The sequence below is a fragment of the Oncorhynchus masou genome, chromosome 23 (genome assembly GCF_036934945.1).
Source record: "Oncorhynchus masou masou isolate Uvic2021 chromosome 23, UVic_Omas_1.1, whole genome shotgun sequence".
NCBI lineage: Eukaryota > Metazoa > Chordata > Actinopteri > Salmoniformes > Salmonidae > Oncorhynchus > Oncorhynchus masou.
In genome coordinates, this window is record NC_088234.1 from 55,930,127 (window position 1) to 55,957,363 (window position 27,237).

The window sequence follows — 27,237 nt, forward strand, 5'->3', positions numbered from 1 at the left end:
CAAATTTTCATGAAAAAAATTTCACTCTTCGAAATACTGCACCAAACATCGTAGCTATATGTAAAATTGCAAGACTAACCTCTGCCAAAACTTTAACATTAATGACAGATTTCTTTAGTTATCTTAAATTAATTCAGACTATTTAGAGAATGTGTTTCTGACTATGTTGTTGCTATGGTGGCTCACGAGGGACAAACAACAGTAATATTGCAGCTTTTTTCTTGTTTTTCAAGCGAAGGTCTTTCGGGAGTATGCATTGCCTAGCCAAGTTCTGCCAGGAGCAAACCAAACCTATCTATGCGGACACTATAAGGGGATAGCGTTTCTTCATTTTTCTCTTTTCCAAGCCTCTTACTTGTACACGCCTCTCTGATGACCTCACAGGCCCCATACCACTTCTGACAAGACAGTCAAGCCAACACATGAACCATTACGCCAATAGGTCTGACATTTTGGCATAACAGTTAAGGTGTTGGCTGGACAGTCACAGGGTTCGAGTCCAGGTCCTGCCAACTCCCCGAGTTCGCCACAACATGGTTTCATTGTCTCAACTGCCCCTAATTTACTACAACTTCCGAATGCTTTGGAGGTCAGCTTGAGCAAAGTGAGGTGTAGAATCACTGATCTACAAATAGGATTCCTTGACAGATTATAGGCTTAGTTCAATTAAGATCCGTAGAGTAACGCCTCCCCTGGCTTATTAGCCGATCCGCCTACCGATCCCCCACAATCATGATGGGGCACACTCTTTTCACGCCACTTCGATACAAAGTGATATTCGTAGCAGGTTAGGGAAGCATTTTCACTAACCCTTTCCCTAACTTTAACCTCAGTCTCCTAACCTGCTTTATACGTTTCCCTAACCTGCTACATCGAAGTGGCGTGATAAGAGTGTTTCCTCTAAGTGTATAGCGCCCTGCGCGCCTGTCATGTGACCTGTCAGTACTAATTGCTATCAGCATTTGTTCCACTGTGGCAACTGCGGCCAGACCGAACACCGGCAAGCGTGTGAGAGAGGGAGTCAAATAGAAAGATAGGGAGACAGAGGAAGTTACCCAGCCCAGGAAAAATATAACATTTTCAGTCTAAATACATAAGGATATTGGAAGACAAAAACTAATTGAATTTGGGAGAATACAAAGACTTAAGACGCAATGATGACCGAAATAGAGACGACAGTGCATTATAATAACGGATTCGGGGATGAGGAGGACTACATGATACAGGAGGATGAGTGGGACAGGGACATGTTGCTGGACCCTGCCTGGGAAAAACAGCAAAGAAAGGTAAATCAAGAGAAGATGACCTGCAGATAACCAATTTAACAAATTAACTTTACGCTGTACAGTAGGACTACTTTACGCACGTGATTGGGAGTTCATATGAGAGCAAATTAACATTTGTTTGCATTTCCATTGTTTTATTAATTTAATATTGAATTATTCACGTTGAGCGCAGGCTCAAAACTCTGTCTCTTGTTCTTGGTATTTGGTTCAGCCGGAGCCGGGGGTCTGTCTTGGCTCCAGTTGACGGAAATATTGACGGACGGATGCGGTGGGTACCAGCTAACAATAGCTCAATGAGCGGCTCTTAACTTGCCATTCCACTGATACGCGAGGAATGAGAACTGTCAACAGATGCTTCTAACACATGATGACGTCCTTGGGATTAAAATGGATGCCATATCTAATTTTAGTGTCGAGACCAAAAGGCATTATAGTAAATTAATCCAGTGTCCTTAGTGTGGAATTATTTTGTTTATAGAAACCACAGAATACTGTTCCAAGCATCTGAATATTAGGCCCCCAAATCAGTATCCGTCATGAGGGACCCCTGATAAATCACAATTTGTAACCTATATTTAACTAGGCAAGTCAGTTAAGAACACATTCTTATTTAAAATGACGGCCTACCCCGGCCAAACCCAGTCCCAATCACGGCTGGATGCGGGACTGCCGTGACGCCTCTTGCACTGATATGCAGTGCCTTAGAGCACTGCACCACTTGGGATATATATACATGGGCTCCCAAGTGGTGCAGTGCACCCCTTCTTCCCGCTGCGATGAGCATTTCGAAAGGAAGACATAATAACCTTTTGTTTTACTATTTTCTACATTGTAGAATAATAGTGAAGACATCAAAACTATGAAATAACACGTAGTAACCAAAAAAAGTGTTAAACAAATCAAAATATATTTGAGATTCTTCAAAGTAGCCACCCTTTGCCTTGATGACAGCTTTGCACACTCTTGGCATTCTCTCAACCAGCTTCACCTGGAATGCTTTTCCAACAGTCTTGAAGGCGTTCCCACATATACAGAGCACTTGTTGGCTGCTTTTCCTTCACTCTGCGGTCCAACTCATCCCAAAACATCTCAATTGGGTTGAGGTCGGGTGACTGTGGAGGCCAGGTAATCTGATGGAGCACTCCATCACTCTCCTTGCTCAAATAGCCCTTACACCTCCTCCTCCATGCTTCACGATGGGAACCACACATGCAGAGATAATCCGTTCACCTACTCTGCGTCTCACAAAGATAGGGCAGTTGGAACCAAAAATCTCAAATTTGGACTCATCAGACCAAAGAACAGATTTCCATTGCTCATGTTTCTTGGCCCAAGCAAGTCCATTATTATTGTTGGTGGCCTTTAGTAGTGGTTTCTTTGCCGCATTTTTGACCATGAAGGCCTGATTCACGCAGTCTCCTCTGAACAGTTGCTGTTGAGATGTGTCTTTTACTTTACCTCTGGAAAGCATTTATTTGGCTGCAATTTCTGAGGCTGGTAACTCTAATGAACTTATCCTCTGCAGCAGAGGTAACTCTGGGTCTTCTTTTCCTGTGGCGATCCTCATGAGAGCCATTTTCATCAAAGTGATGGTTAGCTTTCTTGAAATGTTCCATATTGACTGACATTCATGTCTTAAATTAATGATAGACTGTAATTTTTCTTTGCGAATTTGAGCTGTTCTTGCAATAATATGGACTTGGTCTTTTACCAATTAGGGCTATCTTCTGTGAACCACCCCTACCTTGTCACCTCACAACTGATTGGCTCAAACGCATTAAGAAGGAAAGACATTCCACAAATTAACTTTTGACAAGACGGATCCCAGGTGACTACCTCATGAAGCTGGTTGAGAGAATTCCAAGAGTGTGCAAAGCTGCCATCAAGGCAAAGGGTGGCTACTTTGAAGAATCTCAAATATACTTTTTTGGTTACTACATGATTCCATATGTGTTATTTCATAGTTTTGATGTAGTCACTATTAATCTAAAATACAAAAAATAGTAAAAAATAATGAAAAACCCTGGATAGAGTTGGTGTGTCCAAACTTTTGACTTGTAATGTATATACATACAAAAATTATAATATTTGTGCACTTGGTCTTTATTACTACTGTATGAGCGGGTTGAAAAATACCTGTCAGCAGAGCATTTCACCATTTCCCAAAACTTTATTGCTATGGAAGAGGTTGAACTGTACCTCAAATATCTTGGTTTAACAAGGCAAAACAAATATTTATTTTAGGGGCATGCTAAAGAAGACCTACAGACGTTTACATAGAGGTTGGAGTCATTTAAAACTCGTTTTTCAACCACTCAACAAATTTCTTGGCAACAAACTGTAGTTTTGGCAAGTCGGGTTGGGACATCTACTTTGTGCATGACACAAGTAATTTTTTCAACAATTGTTTACAGACAGATTATTTCACTTATAACTCACTGTATCACAATTCCAGTGGGTCAGACGTTTAAACAGCTTGGGAAATTCAAGAAAATGATGTCATGGCTTTAGAAGCTTCTGATAGGCTAATTGACATAATTTGAGTCAATTGGAGGTGTACCTGTGGATGTATTTCAAGGCCTACCCTTGAAACTCAGTGCATCATTGCTTGACATCATGGGAAAATCAAAAGAAATCAGCCAAGACCTCAGAAAAAACATTGTAGACCTCCACAAGTCTGGTTCATCCTTGGGAGCAATTTCCAAATGCCTGAAGGTACCACGTTCATCTGTACAAACAATAGTACGTAAGTATAAACACCATGGGACCATGCAGCCGTCATACCGCTCAGGAAGGAGACGCGTTCTGTCTCCTAGATATGAACGTACTTTGGTGCGAAAAGTGCAAATCAATCCCAGAACAACAGCAAAGGACCTTGTGAAGATGCTGGAGGAAACAGGTACAAAAGTATCTATATCCACAGTTAAACGAGAGCTATATTGACATAAACTGAAAGGCCGCTCAGCAAGGAAGAAGCCACTGCTCCAAAACCGCCATAAAAAAGCCAGACTACGGTTTGCAACTGCACATGGGGGCAAAGATGGAACTTTTTGGCGAAATGTCCTCTGATCTGATGAAACAAAAATAGAACTGTTTGGCCATAATGACCATCATTATGTTTGGAGGAGAAAGGGGGAGGCTTGCAAGCCAAAGAACACCATCCCAACCTTGAAGCACGGGGGTGGCATTATCATGTTGTGGGGGTGCTTTGTTGCAGGGAGGACTGGTGCACTTCACAAATTAGATGGCATCATAAGGCAGGAAAAATATGTGGATATATTGAAGCAACATCTTAAGACATCGGTCGGGAAGTTAAAGCTTGGTCACAAATGGGTCTTCCAAATGGACAATGACCCCAAGCATACTTCCAAAGTTGTGGCAAAATGGCTTAAGGACAACAAAGTTAAGGTTGGAGTAGCCATCACAAAGCCCTGACCTCATACCTATCGAGAATTTGTGGGCAGAACTGAAAATCTGTGTGCGAGCAAGGAGGCCTACAAAACTGACTCATTTACATCAGCTCTGTCAGGAGGAATGGGCCAAAATTCTTATTGTGGGAAGACTACCCAAAATGTTTGACTCAAGTTAAACAATTTAAAGGCAATGCCAAATATTAATTGAGTGTATGTAAAGTTCTGACCCACTGGGAATGTGATGAAAGAAATAAAAGCTTAAATAAATCATTTCAGATTCTTAAAATAAAGTGGTGATCCTAACTGACCTAAGACAAGGAGTTTTTACTCTGATTAAATGTCAGAAATTGTGAAAAACGGAGTTTAAATGTACTTGGATAAGGTGTATGTAAACTCCCGACTTCAACTGCATGTGCCTACTGAGGGCCTTCTGCCTGATATAGTTGGATAGCAATTTTGACCACGTGGGATTTATTTCAGTTCTCAGTATCTTCTCTGGCGTCTTAAGTAGGACTCTATATTAGCTTTTCTAATAATTTCCCTTAACTTTAATCCTATTACCCAGTAAGAGCCACAGGGGAAGACAGGGCTGCCCTTGAATAAGACCTGCTGACACCCTGAACTGTCCTTACCTTTATACAGTATCCTAACATGCCCATTAGGCTACAATGTTGTAGCACATGCTAGGTGTTCCACCTGACACAACCAGGTATGCCACCCACTGATTTGGCCTGGTGTCGTGAAAATAACCTTGGCACATAAGACATTCTTGGAATCAAGAAGAACAATGAAGAAACAGCCTCAGGTGTTTGAACAAGTTTGAAATGATCTCGTAAAATCACCTATTTTTCTTTTATCAAATAACTGTAGGATTCTTAGACACCTTACAAAACATTATTGAACTTAGATTCTTTACCTCCGGAACACACCCCATAAAGCCACAAAGGCTCAGCTACTTCAATGACGGTTGGTCCTCATTGGACATGATTCATAAATATATTTAGCTCTGATCGTCAGGGCTGATGGAGGGGGAAAAGGGGTGGGGGGGTCAGCAACTCTGGCGGGGTCAGGTCTGGAGGGCCAGCCATGTTCTAACGAGGAGGCAGCCGTTCAATGTCACATACACTTTGGTCTCTTTTGTCATGTGGAATGCGGCCTTTGTTTCAAAGCCTCTAATATTCCTAATTTGGACAGGCATTCCACCGGGCAGCCTCTCCAGATGGGTGACATTAACCCACAGCCTTTGGGGGACCAGGCTATGTGCTATAAGAACTTAAGGGCCAGAGGATCACTCTCCCAGTCATGCTGCGTGAACTGGAATGGCTTGAAAACACAGCATGTCAATAAAGCCTACAAACATTCCCTGTGTTTACACACAGTACAGTCAGCACTGTAGATGGAAGCTGGAGGCAGATTTAGAAATCACATTCCTGGTTGTTGTAAGGAGTCTAATTGAGGCTGATCCACTGAGACCTTTTGAGAAGAGATGTTCAAAGTATCCCGTTCAATTTACTTTAGATCACTCCCAGTTTGTGACACATCCAGAAATTACATATTTAGGTGTTTCAAATGAGTCCCATAGCCCTCCACCCGTTTTAGCCTCTGCTCTTTCGGTATTCACATACCTGGAAGGGCTGGATAGATTGGGAAAGCAATATGGCAACAGCTCCACTTAGCATTTTTTATTTACCCGACAGTAGTTAACATTTTTGTAAAAGTGTGTATCTTTTCTTTGCAAAGAGAAACACCTGAGAGAAGAGTGCACTGTTTGCATGTGGCATTTTCATCTCATCTTGATATTCAGTGAAAATGTTTTCTCCCTGTCTCTTATCACTAGGACCACCAGAGCATGCTAAATTGAACACCTTATATCCTCTGGAAAGTGAGCTGGTGTCTGCTCAGGGCTTTCAACTGTACCATGTTGATTGCCTTTGCATTCTGTTTGCTGTTGTGAGACTTAATAGAAACATAGCAGAAGAGAGTGCTCATGTTGAAGTCTTGCATAATGATACAGTGCAAAGCATGAACATATAATTAAAATCGAATTCCTGTGTATGTGGGAGCACAAATTATTTTATCCTTTACAATAGGTGCTAGGTTGGTTGGAAGGAAAGTGTTATTTTAAACCAAGGGGTTTGCTGACCCTCAACAAATAGGTTCATCTCAATATGTGGCACTTGCCACAGGGACCAGAGTCATCACAATTTATGACCTCCGGCTAAGTTCTGCTAAGCTGTTCTCTTGTATGTTTACAACCAGGCTATATACCAGAGCTGGGCGATATGGACAAAAATCCATATTGTGATGAAAGAAATTGGGGAGGTAGCTACATTCATAACGTTGGTTGGCAAACACTTTCAAATGGGAAGCGTATATGATCCTTCCAATTGGAAAAGTTAATGTCAAATTCACCGTTCAAGTTTTAAAACGTGGAACATTCTACTTTAGATGAATAAGACCATTGATGGAAAGCTCACTCAAGGTTTTCTGATGAGCTCACAGGAAGTCTCTATCATCAATGCTCAAACCCCATCCTAATTTGAATTCACTGCGTCAAAGTTATGTGAAAATTAAATTGTACTATTTGTATTCTACTCACCAAAATATAATTTCCTTTGTAGACCTTCACAGCCTGGTGTAACTCCCACCTGAGGAAAGCAGGAACACAGATTGAGAACATTGAGGACGACTTTAGGAATGGCCTCAAACTCATGCTTCTCTTGGAAGTTATTTCAGGTAATGTTTGTTGAATATATAGTTGTATACATATGGTAGTTGAATACATTGATTGGTAGTCCTTCCACTTAGAGTTAAATGCTGTTTGTTTCTTCCAGGTGAGAGGTTACCCAAGCCTGACAGAGGGAAGATGCGTTTTCACAAGATTGCCAACGTCAACAAAGCCTTAGATTTCATCACCAGCAAAGGAGTGAAACTTGTCTCTATTGGAGCTGAAGGTGATGTTTTATTCAGGCAGTACTTCATGTTCAAGCTGCTCAGTATCTTTTGATTTGATTAATCCATTCATTATTTTATATTTTAGTCATTTAGCAGACACTTTTATCCAGAGTAATTTACAGGAGCAATTAGGGTTAAGTGCCTTGCTCAAGGAGACAACGATAGATTTTTTCACCTAGTTGGCTCATGGATTCGAACCAGCGACCTTTCAGTCACTGGCCCATCACTTTTGATCGCTAGCCTACCTGCCACCCCATTATCTTTTTGCAGTTCCCACTCTAATTATGTGATAGATCTGATGGCAATTGGATGTTTTCCCCTCAGAAATTGTGGATGGTAACATTAAGATGACACTTGGAATGATATGGACCATCATCCTCCGCTTTGCCATCCAGGACATCTCTGTAGAAGGTAAGATACAACAATTCAAACAAAATAGGATACTTAAAAAGAGGCCTTTATTACCATTGTATAATAGATGATGTCCTGCATATGGATACACAGTGTTTTTATACTGCAGCTACCTTCTTAGCCAGGTCTCCCTTGAAAAGAGATGATCTGTATTGACTTCCTGGTTTAATGAAATAGAGATCTCACTGGGGAATAGCGCTGTTGAAGAACTATTTATCTCTCCCCTCAGAAACCTCTGCAAAGGAAGGCCTTCTCTTGTGGTGCCAGAGAAAGACTGCCCCCTACAGGAACGTCAATGTCCAGAACTTCCATGTTAGGTGAGAACACTTTTTAGTCTTTGACTTATATGTATTTTTTCTATTTTATTATATTCTGTACTAATGTGTTAGTACTAAGTGATAAGACAGGCAAAGCTTGCAAACACTGTAGCTCTCTAGGACCAGCACTGGTAAACTTTACTCAGTTATCATACAACTCTGACTTCTGACCTCTGACCTGGTTATCTCTGCTGCCTGCTGGTGAAGCTGGAAGGACGGACTGGCCTTCTGTGCCCTGATTCACAGACACAGGCCTGACCTCATCGACTACGCTAAGCTCAACAAGGTCTCTTGTGTGTCCCAAACACTAACCATGATGGTGTCAAGTGCACACATACTAACAGAGAAGGGTTCCCTATGTCCAGATTAATAACTCCACAGTCTTTCCCACAGTGTGGATTAACAGAAAGTTATTGACTTTTGAGAAGCAGATATTAGAGTGCTTTGTTATGTTTAACTCGCCCAAATTCTCCTTACTGATGTCTGCATTCACTGTCTTAATGACATGCTCACCTGGCCCACCATTGTATAAAGCTGGAAGGACGGTTTAGCCTTCTGTGCCCTGATACACAAACACAGGCCAGATCTAATGAACTATCACAATCTGAAGGTATCGTATGTGTAAATAATAAGTAGACTATGTTGTGTGTAGAATTGCGTGTCCACTGTGTAGTTGTATGCTGTTCTAGGTGTATCCTTTGGTAGACTGGGTCACTGTAGTGCGTTCATTAGAGTTCAAGAGTATATTGGTGTATCGGTGTTCAGGTGTTGTGTATAGACACATTTTGCCGAATAAAATGTGTACATGTAAAGAGTAGGCCACAGTGTGGAATATACATGTTTCTCCTTATACCTGGTAAGCTGTGGTCTTTTTAATAGTGACTGACATTTACATCTCCATCCTGAACTGACTTAGTCCTGACTGGGAATAGACAGAGAAATGTGAGTCACATCCCAGGAGAGCCCAGGGTTTACCTCAGCTGTGGCTGGCAGATACCTGTGCCTGGTACTGCTCTTTATAGGGCAATCAATCTATTCACGGTTGTTTGGAAATAGACAGGAAAATGGATAGATCAGTGGAACCTAAATCTTTTGGAAAGCCAGAGGCTTTGGGTTTCAGTAGAGGAGTCCCCCCTCTCTCGTACATACACGCACACACACACACCTATATCAGAATCACCTTTATATGCCCCTCTGTCCCCCCAACACTCCCACGAGTGCATTGAGCCCAGACAGACCCTGTCAGCTGTCATGTCTGGCTCCAGGTGAGCAGGCTCAGTAAGCCCTCAGTGTTAGCTTGCTGAAATGTCTCCGTGTGGGGAACAGGCTGATGGGTATCTGCCCGCCCTGGATCTCTGCAGCTGCCACTGTCCTGTAACAGGCCTTTCCCCCTCGGCCGGCATCAGTGGAACAGACTTAGGACAATAGCAGCAGCATGAGCCCTCTCCTCCCACTAAACACACTGACTCACCCTGCCCCATTAGTGAGGAGGCACTTACTGACTGACTGTCTGTCACCTGATGGTTAATTCCATCACTGGATAAACGACAGTTTGTAAACTGGTTTCAAATACTGTACACATGCACATGTTTTCGCATATAAAAAGTAAATGAGAAGATGACTTTGTTTATTTGTTTAATTGGAAAGTATGTTTCTATAATATTTATAATTTTCTAGGATGATCCTATGGGGAACCTGAACCTGGCCTTTGAAATAGCAGAGAAGCACCTGGATATTCCCAAGATGCTGGACGCAGAAGGTAATGTCTTCTAAGGAAACAAAGTTTTGAAAATCGGTATTAGCTATAGGCATATCATTCTGCTCATTATGAAAACATAAACCATCTTATCTGGTACTGTAATGGTGGGAGTCAGACTGTGGGTTTTGTTACAGGATTGCCTGGAAGAGATTGCCTGTACTTGTATGCACATTGTAATGATGAAGTCCTATATGCCTGGTCTCCCCACACAGATTTTATAAGCGCAGCCAGGCCAGACGACAGGACTGTTATGACCTATATGTCCAGTTTGTATCACACATTTGCAGTGGTACAGAAGGTGAGGGGACATTGATGCTGTGTAGTCCTAGATACAACGTGACCTGGTCCTTGTTTAGATCTCTTTGCCATAGACCCCCCCATCTTCCCTCCAGGATAGCCCTGCGCTAAGATGTTCAGGTTTGGAGTTGATCTGTGGTCCTTTTCCTCTGTCAGTGCTCTTGTGTTTCCTGTCTCCACCCTCCCTATCTTCCTCCTTTTGTACTTGTTGTCTGTCACTCTCTTCTGTCCCTCCCTCCCTCTGTAGACATCATCAACACCCCCAAGCCTGACGAGAGAGCTATCATGACCTATGTGTCCTGCTTCTATCATGCATTTGCTGGAGCCGAGCAGGTATACAGCTTGCACCATGAACAGTTTGAATTAAGTTTGTGAATGCAATGTGTTGTGGGCACAATACTTCCTAAACCAATTGATGATGATTACCATATGCCTACCCCCCTCCCCTCCCCTCACCTCACCACTCTTTCCCCACCCCTCACCTCTCCTTCCCCCTCCCCTCACTTCTCCTTCCCCCTCCCGTCACTTCTCCTTCCCCCTCCCCTCACTTCTCCTTCCCCCTCCCCTCACTTCTCCTCTCTTTCCCCCCACTTCTCCTCTCTTTCCCCCCTCCCCTCCCCTCACCACTCTTTCCCTTCTCCCCTCACCACTCTTTCCCCCTTCCCTCACTTCTCCTTAACCCTCCCCTCACTACTCCTTCCCCCTCCCCTTACCTCTCTTTTCCTCCTCCCCTCAAATCTCTTTCCCACCTTCCCTCACTTTTCCTTCCCCCTCCCCTCCCATCCCCTCACCATTCTTTCCCCCCCTCCCCTCACCTCACCTCTCTTTCTCCTCTCCCCTCACGTATCTTTGACCCCTCACCTCTCTTTCCTCCCTCCCCTTGGTAGGCTGAAACGGCGGCCAACAGGATCTGTAAAGTGCTGGGTGTGAACCAGGAGAATGAGAAACTGATGGAGGAATACGAGAGGTTGGCCAGCGAGGTAAAGCAACACAGAAGCATACATTTGGACATATGTTTTCATATAGGTCAACTTTCTTAGGAGAGCTACTTCTACCTCAATCTGAATACTCAAAAAGTCAATTGTCTTACACAAACTTGTAGGAATGGAATTTCCAAGTATTTAAATCAAATTCAATGTCGAATTCCTACTTAACTAAATTGAGAGGAATGACAACAAATGAACCGCAAATGAAGCTCCACCCCATCACCACCCACTGTGTTTGTAGCTACTGGAGTGGATCCGCCGGACCACCCCATGGTTGGAGAACAGGACTGCAGAGAAGAACATGGTTGAGATGCAGAGAAAGCTGGAAGATTTCAGAGACTACCGCCGCATGCACAAGCCCCCCAAGGTGCAGGAGAAGTGCCAGCTGGAGATCAGCTTCAACACCCTGCAGACCAAGCTGCGCATCAGCAACCGTCCCGCTTTCATGCCCTCGGAGGGAAAGATGGTGTCTGTAAGTGTAAACACCCAGCATTCAATGAAACATCATATCAAACTGATGAAATAGTCATCAGTCAAATTACAGTAGTTGTAGATAGCTATGGATATAGATCATCCAAAATACCAAGGTAAACACTTTTGCTATAATGCTGATAGACTTAAAAGCCTTTTTAATAGCATATCTACTGATCGTGGTGCTTTGCTGGTTTTGACCCGTGTCTTTGTGTCTCGGTGTGGCTGTAGGACATAGCCAGTGCATGGCAGGGGCTGGAGGGGGCAGAGAAAGGCTACGAGGAGTGGCTTCTGACAGAGATCCGAAGACTTGAGAGACTGGACCACCTGGCTGAAAAGTTCCGCCAGAAAGCCAGCACCCATGAGACCTGGGCTAATGGTCTGTCTGGGATATGATTGTCTGTCTGTCTGTGGAGGGTTTACTTATGTTTCTGGTTTGTCTAGAGTTTGAAGTTTGAATGTAATTGATTAGCTCCAAATCCTTAGAGAATTGTAAATGTGAAAATGTCAGTAAATCATCAGCATTTGTTTTGGCTAATGTCTCAGTCTCTCTCGTTGTCTGTGTGTATGACCCAGGTAAAGAGCTGATTCTGTCTCAGAAGGACTACGAGACGGCCACCCTGACTGAGGTGCGGGCGTTGCTACGGAAACACGAGTCGTTTGAGAGTGACCTGGCTGCTCATCAGGACAGGGTGGAGCAGATCGCTGCCATTGCACAGGAGCTCAAGTACGGATCCTTCCTCTGATCTTCAGGCTAGGCATCCCGCTAGCGGGACAACTTCCGGTGAACCTGGAGGGGAATTCACGCAATTCAAATAAATAATCATAAAAATGTTGGATATTAACTCTTGAAACTCCCCATCCTGGATCCGGGATCGTGACTAAAGCCTCAGGCTCATTAGCATAACGCAACGTTAACGATTTCTGAAAATCGCAAATAAAATGAAAATAATGCGCCTGCTCTAAAGCTTAGCCTTTTCTTAACAGATTTTCAAAATATGCTTTTGAACCATAGCAATTGACTAATTTGTGTAAGAGTATGCTAAGCTAGTTTAGCATTTTGAGTAGCATTTAGCACGCAACATTTTCACAAAAACCAGATAACCAAATAAATAAAATCATTTACCTTTGAAGAGCTTCGGATGTTTTCAATGAGGAGACTCTCAGCTCAGTTTTTCCTGAAAGCGTCTGTGTGTAGGAGAAATCGCTCCGTTTTGTACATCACATTTGGCTACCGAAACGAACCGAAAATTCAGTCACCTACAACGTCAAACTTTTTCCGAATTAACTCCATAATATCGACCGAAACATGGCAAACGTTGTTTGGAATCAATCCTCAAGGTGTTTTTTCACATATCTCTTCATTGATATATCGTTCGTGGAAGCCTGCATTCTTCTCTGAATTCTGTGGAAAAATACTTGCAGCTGACTTTTGCGCACCAATTTCGGCGCAGGACACCGGGCGGACACCTGGTAAATGTGGTCTCTTATGGTCAATCTTCCAATGATATGCCTACAAATACGTCACAATGCTGCAGACACCTTGGGGAAACGACAGAAAGGGCAGACTTACTCCTCTCGCATTCACAGCCATATAAGGAGACAATGGAAAACAGAGCCTCAAAAATCCTGCTCATTTCCTGGATGCCGTCTCATCTTGGTTTTGCCTGAAGCTCACGTTCTAGGGCACGCACAGAAAATATCTTTGCAGTTCTGGAAACGTCAGAGTGTTTTCTTTCCAAAGCTACCAATTATATGCATAGTCGAGCATCTTTTTGTGACAAAATATCTTGTTTAAAACGGGAACGTTTTTCATCCAAAAATGAAATCGCGCCCCTAGAGTTTCAAGAGGTTAATCGTTTAGATACATACAAGTGTCTTATATTGGTTGAAAGCTTAAATTCTTGTTAATCTAACTGCACTGTCTGATTTACAGTAGGCATTACAGTGAAAACATGCCATGTGATTGTGAGGACGGTGCCCCACATCAAAATATTTTTCCACCGGCACAGGTTTCATAAATTCACATATAGCGATTAAATATTCACTTACTTTTTGAAAATCATCCTCTGATTTGTCATCCAAAGGGTCCCAGGTATAACATGTAGTCATTTTGTTAGATAAAACCCTTCTTTATATCCCAAAAAGTCAGTTTAGTTGGCGCCATCGATTTGAGTAATCCACTCGTTCAACATGCCAAGATAGGAATCCGAAAATCTACCCCTAACCTTTGTTTCAACAAGTATGTATGTATGTTCAATAGGAAACCAATATTAGCAGGTGCGTGTTCTCTTCATTGCGCGCTCACACACGAATTTCCAAGACTGTGTCCCTGTAGTTAAACTCATTATTCTTACTCGTTTTGGAAGAAACAAGCCTGAAGCCTTGAACATTGAGTGCTGACACCTAGTGGAAGCCATAGGATTGAATCATTTCCCTATATGTTCCATTGTAAGAGCATGGGCTCTCAAAAAAAAAGAATTCTTTGGATTTTCTCGTACCATATCTATTCTTTTACTCACCTACATTATTTTTTACTCACCTACATTTCTACAAACGTCAAAGTGTCTTCTTTCCAATGGTACCAATTATATGCATATCCTGATTTCAGGGCCTGATAAACAGGCAGTTTACTTTGGGCACGTCAGTCAGGCGGAAATTGAGAAAAAAGGACCCTCTAACCCTCCTAACCATCATCCCAACCAAGTCCTATTCCTAAAATCATGGCTTTGACAAGGACTGCGACTGGAATTCTTCTTAAATAATACCAATGTCGTATTGAGAAGACCAAAGTGCAGCGTGGTGTGAATGCATACTTTAATGAATGGACGAAAAAACACGAAGTACTCTAAACAAACAAAACAAACTAACCAGACGACCGTGACCGCTATAGAAACTGAGTGCTAACATGCAACATGACATAGACAATAACCCACGAACCACAATACAAAACAAGCTACCTAAATATGGTTCCCAATCAGAGACAACGCCAAACAACTGCCACTGATTGAGAACCGTATCAGGCCAAAACACATAGAAACAGACTAACTAAACATGCAACATAGAATGCCCACTCATATCACACCCTGACCAAACAAAACATAGAAACAAACAACGCAAATAATGGTCAGAGTGTGACAACCAAACCGTCTGAAGTTGCTCTTCATTGACCTATATGCTACCTGTGGTGTTGTGCAGTGAGCTGGACTATTATGATGTGGCTGCTGTCAACCAGAGGTGCCAGAGAATCTGTGACCTGTGGGATCAACTTGGTACACTGACCCAGAAGAGGAGAGAGGCTCTGGAGGTGAGTGAAGGGGGTTGAAGTTTGGGACATGACATGTTATATTCCCAGCTAAGGTAAACTGGCTAAGCTGTTGTGCCAAGTGAAAAGTAAGCCAGCACAGTACAGCTTGGTAGTGTGGGAATGAGAACCAGTTCCATGAATCCAGAAGAGAGCTGAAGAGGTAAGGCAGTGAATGACGTTACCTTGGGGTGGGGCGGATTGTTCACAGGACAACTTAACCCATAGTAATGCTAAATCTCATGTATATTATATTGAGATAGCTAGGGGTGAGATATGAATACACAGCTGATTGAGGAGGGTGGGGTAAATGGTCCACTTAGTCTACTGATGGCACATATACAGTGCCTTCAGAAAGTATTCACACCCCTTGACTTTTTCCACATGAAATTGTGTTACAGCCTGAATTTCAATTATATTATATTGAGATTTATGGTCACTGGCCTAAACGCGCAATAACCCACAATGTCAAAGTGGAATTGTGTTTTCAGAACTGCTTACAAATAAATAAAACATGACAAGCTGCAATGTCATCAGTCTATAAGTATTAAACCACTTTGTTGTGGCAATCCTAAATAAGTTCAGGAGTAAATCATTTTCTCATCAAGTCACATAATAAGTTGCATGAACTCACTTTGTGTGCAATAAGTGTTTAATGTGATTTTTGAATAACTACCTCATCTCTGTACTCCACACATTCAGTTATCTGTAAGGTCCCTCAGTTGAGCAGTGAACTTCAAACACAGATTCAACCACAAAGACCAGGGAGGTTTTCCAATGCCTCGCAAAGAAGGGAACCTATTGGTAGATGGTTAAAAATGTAAATAGCAGATATTGAAAACCCTTTGAGCATGGTGAAGTTATTAATTACACTTTCCACATACGATAAACAGCTGTCTCTGATTGGGAACCATACCAGGCCAACATAAACCATTAATCACTTAGATGACCCACCCAAGTCACTATCACGCCCTAACACAATATTAAACTAATTGACAGAGGGAAAAGAAGGAAACCAGTACAGAATAAAAACATTCCAAAACATGCATCCTGTTTACAACAAGGCGCTAAAGTAGTACTGCGAAAGTTGTGTCAAAGCAAATTAACTTTTTTTTCTGAATACAAAGTGTTATATGTTTGGGGCAAATCCAGTACAATACATTACTAAGTATCACTCTCCATATTTTCAAGAATAGTGGTGGCGGCATCATGTTATGGGTATGCTTATAATCGTTAAGGACTGGGTAGTATTTCAGGATAAAAAAGAAATGGAATAGAGATAAGCACAGGCAAAATCCTAGAGGAAAACCTGGTTCAGTCTGCTTTCCACCAGACACTGGGAGATTAATTCACATTTCAGCAGGACAATAACCTAAAACACAAGACCGAATCTACACTGGAGTTGCTTAGCAAGAAGTGAATATTCCTGAGTGACCGAGGTACAGTTTTGACTTAAATCTACTTGAAAATATATGGCTAGACGTGAAAATGGTTGACAGAGCTTGAACAATTTTTACAAAATAATGGACAAGTGTTGCAAAAGCCAGGTGTGGAAAGTTCTTAGAGACTTGTGTAAATTAGGTATTTCTGTATTGCATTTTCAATAAAACATGTTTTCACTTTGTCATTATGGGGTATTGTATGTAGATGGGTGAATTCAGGCTGTAACACAACAAAACGTGGAATAAGGCAAGGGGTATGAATAATTTGTGAAGGCTCTGTATATAGATATGGTTACCTGTCCAGCATCTGGCTGGCAGGATGCCCACAGTCCTTTTCCTCTGATCCATACTGGACACTCGTGACCTACAAATTTGTCAAAAAACAGCCAGGACTGGGATTAGGGTGACTCAAATGGGCTGCTGTCTGCCCCCTCTCCCTGCCCAAAGGAAGGGGGTCTAATCCATGCAGACCACCTTGCCAACTCAGCAGTAAATTGGGTCATGTCAATGTGATGCATCCTGGGATTAGCAGTCCAAACAGGCAATGTTGATGAATTGTCAATGAGATTAATGACAACTGTTTTTTTCTCTCCTGTTTTCCAGAGGACAGAGAAGTTGCTGGAAACCATTGATCAGTTGTTCCTGGAGTTTGCCAAGAGATCAGCACCCTTCAACAACTGGATGGAAGGGGCCATGGAGGATCTGCAGGACATGTTTATTGTACACACTATCGATGAGGTCCAGGTATATAATTTTTATTTATTTAACTTGGCAAGTCAGTTAAGAACAAATTCTTATTTTCAATGATGGCCTAGGAACCGTGGGTTAACAGGCTTGTTCTGTGGCAGAACAACCTATTTTGACCTTGTCAGCTCGGGGATTTGATCTTGCAACCTTTTGGTAACTAGTCCAATGCTCTAACCACTAGGCTACCTGCCGCCCCATAATGCTTGCTATTAGTATTTTAATCATTCTATGGTTGTTACAACTGTTACATCATTTTGACACAGCGCCCATTACTTGCCATGTTCTTGTAAGTACAAACCAACAAGGCAACTTCTCCTCTCCTCCTTCCCTGCAGAGCCTGATCTCTTCCCATGAGCAGTTCAAGGCCACCCTCCCAGAGGCAGACGGAGAGAGACAGGCCATCCTGGGGGTCCACATGGAGGTGCAGAAGATCTCCCAGAGCTACGGCATCAAGGCCAACCTCATCAACCCCTACAGCACCATCACCACCGAGGAACTCCTCGCCAAGTGGGACAGGGTAGGACCTCGAAATTCACATACACACACTTGAGACACGCATGCATATACAGTCACTTTCTATGTCAGATTGATGTATGTGTTGTCGTCATGTTGCTGACCAGGTGAAGAAGCTGGTTCCCCAGAGAGAAGGCTCCCTCCAGGAAGAGCTAGCCCGGCAGCATGCTAGCGAGAGGCTGAGACGGCAGTTTGCTGTCCAGGCTAACCTCATCGGCCCATGGATACAGACAAGGATGGAGGTCAGAGAGTCAGCCATCTGTTTAGTGTCTAGGGCAGGGGTCTCTAACACTGTTCCTGGAGAGCTACTCTCTGGTTGTAACCTACAGGATGGTAGCTCTTCAGGAACAGGGTTGGAGAGCCCTGGTCTAGGGGTATCTGGAACAAAAACCTGAATTGCTCATGTGTGTGGTTCTTACAGGAGATTGGCCACTGCTCCCTGGAGGTGGGTGGTACCCTGGAGGACCAGATGACCCAGCTGAAGCAGTTTGAGCACGTCATCGTCACCTACAAGCCCAACATCGACAAGCTGGAGGGAGACCACCAGCTCATCCAGGAGTCTCTTGTGTTTGACAACAAGCACACCAACTACACTATGGAGGTACTGCAGAGCACCACAGAGAGACGGTCTTTGCATGCAGTCTATTAAGATTAGATGTGGTCATGGGGATAATGATGCTGGATGTCTTTGAGATTTCATTGGCAGCTGGTTAATCTGCCTGTCTGTGTCTATACCTGTCTTGGCATCATGGTAACAGCACATCCGTGTGGGCTGGGAGCTCCTCCTCACCACCATCGCCCGCACCATCAACGAGATCGAGACCCAGATCCTGACCCGTGATGCCAAGGGCATCAGTCAGGAACAGATGCACGAGTTCCGCTCTTCCTTCAACCACTTTGATCGGGTACAGTGCTCCTTCCGCTTCCTGTACTCCCGGGTTCTCTGATTCATATATTAACATTTAACCTGAATGGCATGTTAAGTAGCATAATACCACTGACAAAATAAATCATTCTCACCTGTCTTGCCTTTCTTATTCAGAAGCTGCGTAAGGAAACTGGGGTAAATGTATATTGTTGTTGATACTGTACTACGGTCACTGCTCTCTGGGCTTGGTTGTTTAGACAGTTAAAAAATATAATAACTATTGTATGATAGTGTAATGTACAGGTCTATAAAAAACAAAGTATTTGATATTGGTTCCACATTGTTGTAATGCTATATGTTATAAACACTTGCATGTGTGTAAGAGAGAGACACTTCTGAGTGTGACTAACACCCCCTCTAACACCTGGCCCCAGGAGAACACAGGCAAACTGCGTTGTGAGGAGTTCAAGGCCTGTCTGATCAGCCTGGGTCATGTGGGCAATGACCATCAGGTACTCAACCCTACTGACCTCTAAACTTTCATGATCCCTGACTGACATCTCGCTGATGACTTGGCCTTCTTCCATCCCTTCTAGAGTAGACCACACCTGCTGCTACCTCTCATATGTTTTTAGTTGTATCGATATTTTGACAGTTGGGCTCTACAGCATGACAATGTTGGTGGCAGCAGCTTTGGCCTGTTATGACAGATCATTTAGAATGGACTCCTAAAGTATTTATTGTCTCTCACTCCATGTCTTCTAATGTTACTGTCACTGTGTCCATCTGTCTGTTTGTGTCTGTGTCCATTTCTCTGTGTTAGCTTTGGCCTTCTCCCCTTCCCGATCTCCACTGCTCTTCCATCCACCTTCTCTTGGTCTTCCTTCTCCTCCCTGTCCCATCCCTTCTCCTCCCTGTGCGGTGACCCACTCCCAACCTCCACCCTACGACCCTTGACCTCTGACTACAGAAGAAACACGGGGCGATGGACACTGATGACTTTAGGGCCTGTCTGATTTCCATGGGTTATGATTTGGTAGGAGTCTCAATATGCTCATGCAGAATTACAGTATGCAAACAATGCATAATAATACCAAAAGGTATTGATAATATACTGTATGTGTAATGACGCAATGGCAAATAAAGATATGTGTTCCTTTCTCTGATCTCTCTCTCCCTGATCTCTGTCTCTCTTTGACTGTCAGGGTGAAGTGGAATTTGCCCGCATCATGATGCTGGTAGATCCCAGTGCCACTGGCATGGTGTCTTTCCAATCCTTTATCGATTTTATGACCAGAGAAACCACTGACACAGACACCGCCGACCAGGTCGTGGCATCCTTCAGAATCCTGGCAGCCAATAAGGTGTGTGTGCGAGAGAGAGAATGTGAATGGGAGTGTGGCAATTAAGTGTACCATGTCAATCACACAGAAGGGGTGAATTCAGTATAACAGTAAACAGGCATATTATTCTGTCAGATTAGGAACATTTGGTAGAGCGGACTTCTCCAAATGAGCCCGTTCTCTCCCCCCTACCCCTTCTCCTCCCCCCTCCACAGCCCTACATCCTGGTTGAGGAGCTGAGGAGGGAGCTCCCCCCTGACCAGGCAGAGTACTGCATCTTGAGGATGGCCCCCTACAGTGGTCCAGGGGGACCCGCGGGGGCTCTAGACTACACTGCCTTCTCCACTGCCCTCTACGGAGAGAGTGACCTCTAACCCTTCAAGATGACCCCCAAGATTGACCTTTTGATGCCAGCCATCACTTCTGGATGAAATCCCCTTTAACCAAACACACTGTAAAAGCAAGGCAAAGTTAGCTATGTTAGATTCACATAAGGTAGATATTGTACATTTGCCTACTATTGTGTGGCACAGTAGTTTCCCTCATATGAGTTCTGCGGTGAAGTCAAGATAGCAGATAACAAAAACTGTTCTTCTAAGAAAAATTATATGATTGTATAAGCTACAATAGTTTGATATAATAGAACAGTTGACTACAGTAATAGCAGCAGTTGGATATGTAGCTAGAACAGAAAAATAGCAGCCTAATAGTAAACATTGTGTCCTCATCTCCTGTTAGTGCCTCATCAGGAACTAACATACAGTATGAGTTCTGATTGGGAATAAGACAGAGTGGTATATGATGATCCAAATATCAGGATTATGATGATTTAAATGTTGGGATATCCGTTTGCTGATTTGTGAGATTAGATCTGGCCTATTTTAGCAAAAGCTTGATTGAAATGACAGTAAAGTATGCCATTTAAGTATCATAATAGGTTCTATGATAGCACACTGATAACTGTGTAAGGTTATCAAGTGTGCCTCTCATACTCCATTCTAAAAAAGCAATGACCAACATGTTGTTTATGTCAACAAAATGTACGTGTGATATAATCATAGCACATGGTGCCTGCTCTATGCTAACTTTTCTCACAAGTTACCCAATATAAATGAAGAACAGTTTGGCTAAAGGCTATGAGTGATTAATTGAACAATACGTTCCACAGTTCATACACAATATATACATCTCAAACCCTAAGCTAAGAGCCTCTTCACACACTTACTTGACATTTTTAGTAAACATGTCGGCTACACGTTACTCAAATGTAAACCTCTGGAGGTAGTGCACAACACTCTCTCAACAGCTGCCCCCCTTGAAGCAGTGTAAACAGAATTGTCTTGTTAATTGGGCTAACACTCCTACAGTATAAATGGTAATAGTTGAGCAATGTTTTTCAAACAGTTGAAATGTATAGACATTTTCCTAATATTTGAGACTAAATATTGCAGTAACAGTCTGTTACATTCTGAAATGTTTGCAGTAGCTGCCGGCTGCACTGAGCCAGGTAAAACTATGGAAGCCCATCCTCACCACCAAAAACACGTCAAATGATGGCTATGTTTTTTTTATTTAAATTTGTAACATTGTGTGGCGATTTCAGAGGTGGCACCACAGGTCCCAGAATGGTGGGAGAATTTTTTCCCTAGGGCCCAACGTTTTTCACGATCTGGCAGTAGGCTAACCTAACCAACTCTGTACTATAGTTGTAGCATTTGACATAGTAAAAAACCAACTGTACAAAAAAAAGGGTTTTATATGGGCTATGATGGCACCAGATAATTTTTCTGATCAAGTCATATGTGTTTTTTAAAAGCCCCTGGAAAACCCCAGGCCCTAGGGAGGATGGAAACATTTAAACCCTTTACACAGACAAAGAGAGAACAACTGCGATTGGACAAAAAAAAGACAAATGAACAGATCTGAGCTCACTGTATGCAAGATTGCATCATTTAGGCCTTTGTATCTATAATTAAAAATATACTCATACTGAATGTCATCACTATTGTGTTGATTCATTAATTCCAGTCAATACTTGTTTTATTAAAAAGACCTAGGTAGCCTAGCCACCTGAAGTGTGAATATAAACCAAATATGATCACATTCACATTTTCTCAAAAGACAAATAAATGGGCCTATTTTGGGCTATAAATACATGTATTATGCTATAAAATCGTGATGTTAAGTTTTCCCTGGCCAGGTGTAACGGATGTGAAACGGCTAGCTAGTTAGCGGTGGTGCGCGCAAAATAGCGTTTCAATCGGTGACGTCACTTGCTCTGAGACCTTGAAGTAGTGGTTCCCCTTGCTCTGCAAGGGCCGCGGTTTTGTGGAGTGATGGGTAACTGTTGTTGATGTGTGCATAGGTTCGCGCGAGGGTACGGTCTAAAGTTATACTGTTACACAGGCCCAGATAGGATCAGAGCACAAAGGCTACCTCTAGGCTACCTGCAGCTGTCGTTGTAACCTGTAGGCTACAGTTGAACAGACGAAAGCACACACTAATTGTTCATGTTGGCAAATCACGATTAATAAAATTAAATAAAATTGGTGCCGTTTATGGGCTTCAAAAAAAAACAGCTCATCGCGGTAAATTATCTTATACCCACGTTTTCAGTCGCAATTATTTGCTTCTAACATGGAATGATTTGCATGATTTTGATCAAAATTAAGCCTGGTTTGTTGTAATACTGTAAGGTAGGCCTTCTGTACTTTTATATTCGTGTGAGAGGGTTAATCGTTTGTTTTTGATAGGCTAATGTTACAGTACTTGAAGACATGCCATTATAGCAACGCCGAGATTTTGTCTTGAAGCTAAACATGTAATGAGTGTAGCCTACAGACGAGAAGATAAACCCCTTTAATTGTTGAATTATTCAAGATTGCAATATGATTTGGTTGCATTATTCAATAGTGTAATACGTTTTACAAGAAAGGTTTCTGTCATTGTTGAATAGTTTGTGCTTACCGGCTAATGGATACTGTGATATTTACGGTCAATTTGAGCTGCGGTCGCGGACCAAGAATGTGCCGTTGCCAGCCACAAAAAAAGGTAAGCAAAGATTATTGATATACTGACAATATACTTGTCTCTCCTCCCTAACAATGAGAGTTTTTGTCCAGTGACACATCGGGATGTCCTAGCTCCCCCTATCCTTTCTTTGGATTGGTGCATACATCTAATTATTTTAATACTTTAAAAAATATTCGATGAGGGTTGTTCACGTCAACCACATGTACTCAATGGAGAGCGATGCTACGCTGCTAGCTTTATTTCATGAATATGCATCTCAAGACAACTCCAATATAAAGTGTTTTTTCTCAAAGTTGCCATCACGTGTCCTACTTATCAATAGAGTAGTAACAGCCTAAGCATGGCGTAACTTCAATTTGAGCAAATAAACCTCACTTAGCAAATAAGCCATACATTTTTTTCGACGCTCATTGACGTCCATACAAAAACTCATCACAGATTGTCAGCCGAGTTCGGCCTCTTTGCCTGCTCTCTGAGGTAAAGCAAGGATTTAATGTTCATTGAAAATTAGAATTCTCTTTGCCACACACCATTTTCTTATTTGCGGACAAAAGGAGTTTGGTCACACCAAAATGAATAGCTTTGCCTGTTTGATGATGTTGCTTATTGTCTTAAATAAATCCTATCAAATTCCTACATACTTTGTATCAAACTTCAGTGGGTTTAGCCTGACTCTCATAGGCTGCTGCCTGTGGAGCAGTTGGGATTTCCCAGTTGAAGATGTGTGACTGTTTGAGACACTGTAATGTTGACAAGAGTAGTATACTTTGTGCTTTGAAGTGAATCGATTATTCAATAAACCCTTATCACTTATGTTTATTTTACTTTGCATATTAAGAGAGTGCAGTTAAATACAACATTGTGTTTCTCTCTTTGGGGGTAGAAATGTGGAAACGATACTTTTTGTAGGCCTAGACTGTAAAAGCCAAGTTTCCGTTTCTTACAGCCAGTAGGCTACTGGTTTAAGACACTGAAAATTAAATTCGCAATTCAAACATATGGATACAGATGTAGGATCTTAATTTGATCATCCAGTTGCAGGATAACTTTCATGTGATGCAGGAAATGTCAAAAGTTTAAGAAAGCTTCCACTTTGACATTTCAGACTTGATTTTTACCTACGAAAGATGTATCAAGCCCTACAAAAATGTAAATTCATTGTAATCCACGTAATAAATCACTTTTCCTTTTGCTGCAAGATTGTATTCCTGCTGTAGCAGACTGGCTCAAATTATGATCTGTATAATCAAATAAAAATTGTCTGTAAAATCCGATGTGAATATGTCCTACATTTGCTAAGATTGGCAGGGCAAGGGCTGTCAATGGTAGCATTCCTGTCGGTAGGAGCTACTGTATGCTATGCAAATCAATCTAGGCCTAGATTTTTGTGGTAGTGGAGTATGGGCCTGAGGGCACACACTTAGTGTGTTGTGAGTTCTGTAATGAATCTATTTTAATGTTTTTAAAATGGTTTAACTGTTTTACGGACCCCAGGAAGAGTAGCTAATGGGGACCATAATAAATACAAAATACTGTATGAGTGTGATAATGAGCCCAAAGAGGGCCATCATCATGTGTGTAGTGATGCACTATTTCCGCTACATACAAACTATTTAATGTTGCTAAATACAGTTAGACATTAACTATAAAAATGTGTGACCCACACTGAAAAACATTTTCTTCAGCGTTAATTGATGCTAATGTCGCATACAGTGACAGTTGTTAACATATTCATATCTCAGACATATTCCCTGTAGCTCATTAAAATTGTTGTCAATATCTTCCTGCCTTTGAGAATTTTTTGTTATCAATCCAGTATTCAAGAAAAACCTTTCTAACCTGTATCTTGTCTATGTTTCCCAGGGGAGGGGTATGTTGCTTTTGTGTGCATGCGGCCAGTGGAGTGCATGTAGTAGTTTATGAATAAGCGTATACATTGTCGTGTCACGATGGGGTGTTTACTTTGTGAGACACATTCATTTTTTGAGTACTTTTGTGCCAACATGGCAATGTCCCACTATGTACTTCAGATGAGAAGGCCGGGAACAGACAGATGTATGGTACGATATGTCAAGTTTGGTCCAATTTATTTCGCTACAGGTTATTTGCAATGTCACACTGAGCCCAAGTGTCTTTCTTTGGAATACATTTTTTTCTCCTTTAGTATTGAGCACACGAATGCAATCTGAATGACTAGAAATTGAAGTTTACATTTAAGTAAAATATTGTGACTTGCTTCAGCACTTTAACACTTTAAAAGTATGTTTGTGTTTAGTTGAAGAAGTTTAACATGTTTTACTCAAGTGAAGCAGTGAAATATATAGTTAAAGTTAAATATATTAAAATATCTGGTCTGATTACTTTGACAGACTACTATATCAACCTTGGTGTCTCACCTAACTATCTTATGTTGAATCCACTAATGTAAGCTCTGCTAAATGACTAAAATGTGCAAATGTAACCTTATTATTTTTGGAGTGTTGGGCAGTTAGATCACATATTTCATCACAAACAACTACACTCAGACTACTACACATTTAATCAAAAGGAATTAGATTGGGGCACTTAGTCTGGTACAGTATCATTGCCATGGCCATTCATACTGTACTGAATACTGAATAGCCACTGTTAATATGGATATATTCAATAAATCAAATAAAATTTATTTATATAGCCCTTCGTACATCAGCTGATATCTCAAAGTGCTGTACAGAAACCCAGCCTAAAACCCCAAACAGCAAGCAATGCAGGTGTAGAAGCACGGTGGTTAGGAAAAACTCCATAGAAAGGCCAAAACCTAGGAAGAAACCTAGAGAGGAACCAGGCTATGTGGGGTGGCCAGTCCTCTTCTGGCTGTGCCGGGTAGAGATTATAACAGAACATGGCCAAGATGTTCAAATGTTCATAAATGACCAGCATGGTCGAATAATAATAATAAGGCAGAACAGTTGAAACTGGAGCAGCAGCACGGCCAGGTAGACTGGGGACAGCAAGGAGTCATCATGTCAGGTAGTTCTGGGGCATGGTCCTAGGGCTCAGGTCCTCCGAGAGAGAGAAAGAAAGAGAATTAGAGAGAGCATATGTGGGGTGGCCAGTCCTCTTCCGGCTGTGCCGGGTGGAGATTATAACAGAACATGGCCAAGATGTTCAAATGTTCATAAATGACCAGCATGGTCGAATAATAATAAGGCAGAACAGTTGAAACTGGAGCAGCAGCACGGCCAGGTGGACTGGGGACAGCAAGGAGTCATCATGTCAGGTAGTCCTGGGGCATGGTCCTAGGGCTCAGGTCCTCCGAGAGAGAGAAGGAGAGAATTAGAGAACGCACACTTAGATTCACACAGGACACCGAATTGGACAGGAGAAGTACTCCAGATATAACAAACTGACCCCAGCCCCCCGACACATAAACTACTGCAGCATAAATACTGGAGGCTGAGACAAATAACAAACCATTTGTACTCTTTCTCTGCTGTTGATTAATTTCCTAATATTTTTCTCACTTCCCCTATGTCAGATTGTTACAGTACTACTGCTGCTCAACTTACTGTATGGTTTAAAACTTAACGTAATATATTCTAATTATAATACACTAATTATTCTGTGATAATAACCAGCAACATACACAGTTAAAACATTTTTTTTTTTAAAGGTCAAACTGACACAATTATCCAAAATAAAATTGACCCTATCCCCTCCTCTCTTCTCCAGACCATTTCCGGAGACCTTCTCCCTTACCTCACCTCGCTCATCAACTCATCCCTGACCGCTGGCTACGTCCCTTCCGTCTTCAAGAGAGCGAGAGTTGCACCCCTTCTGAAAAAACCTACCCTCGATCCCTCCGATGTCAACAACTACAGACCAGTATCCCTTCTTTCTTTTCTCTCCAAAACTCTTGAACGTGCCGTCCTTGGCCAGCTCTCCCGCTATCTCTCTCAGAATGACCTTCTTGATCCAAATCAGATCCTCCTCTCCACCCTCTCCGAGTTGGGCATCTCCGGTGCGGCCCACGCTTGGATTGCGTCCTACCTGACAGGTCGCTCCTACCAGGTGGCGTGGCGAGAATCTGTCTCCTCGCCACGCGCTCTCACC

General features: G+C 42.3%; 1 protein-coding gene across 1 annotated transcript; it reads left to right on the top strand.

Annotated features, from left to right (window-relative positions):
- The first annotated feature begins 990 nt into the window (after window positions 1-990).
- Window positions 991-21,417, top strand: LOC135511079 (alpha-actinin-2). The gene is made up of 21 exons (XM_064932590.1): window positions 991-1,286; window positions 7,321-7,435; window positions 7,534-7,653; window positions 7,979-8,065; window positions 8,295-8,382; window positions 8,590-8,668; window positions 10,060-10,141; window positions 10,686-10,771; window positions 11,326-11,418; window positions 11,666-11,896; window positions 12,127-12,274; window positions 12,472-12,622; window positions 15,094-15,202; window positions 17,245-17,385; window positions 17,723-17,905; window positions 18,009-18,143; window positions 18,323-18,502; window positions 18,660-18,806; window positions 19,740-19,805; window positions 19,975-20,133; window positions 20,328-21,417. Exons 1-21 carry the CDS (start codon window positions 1,155-1,157, stop codon window positions 20,484-20,486), a joined length of 2,691 nt encoding a protein of 896 aa, XP_064788662.1. The 5' UTR covers window positions 991-1,154; the 3' UTR covers window positions 20,487-21,417.
- The last annotated feature ends 5,820 nt before the right edge of the window (window positions 21,418-27,237 follow it).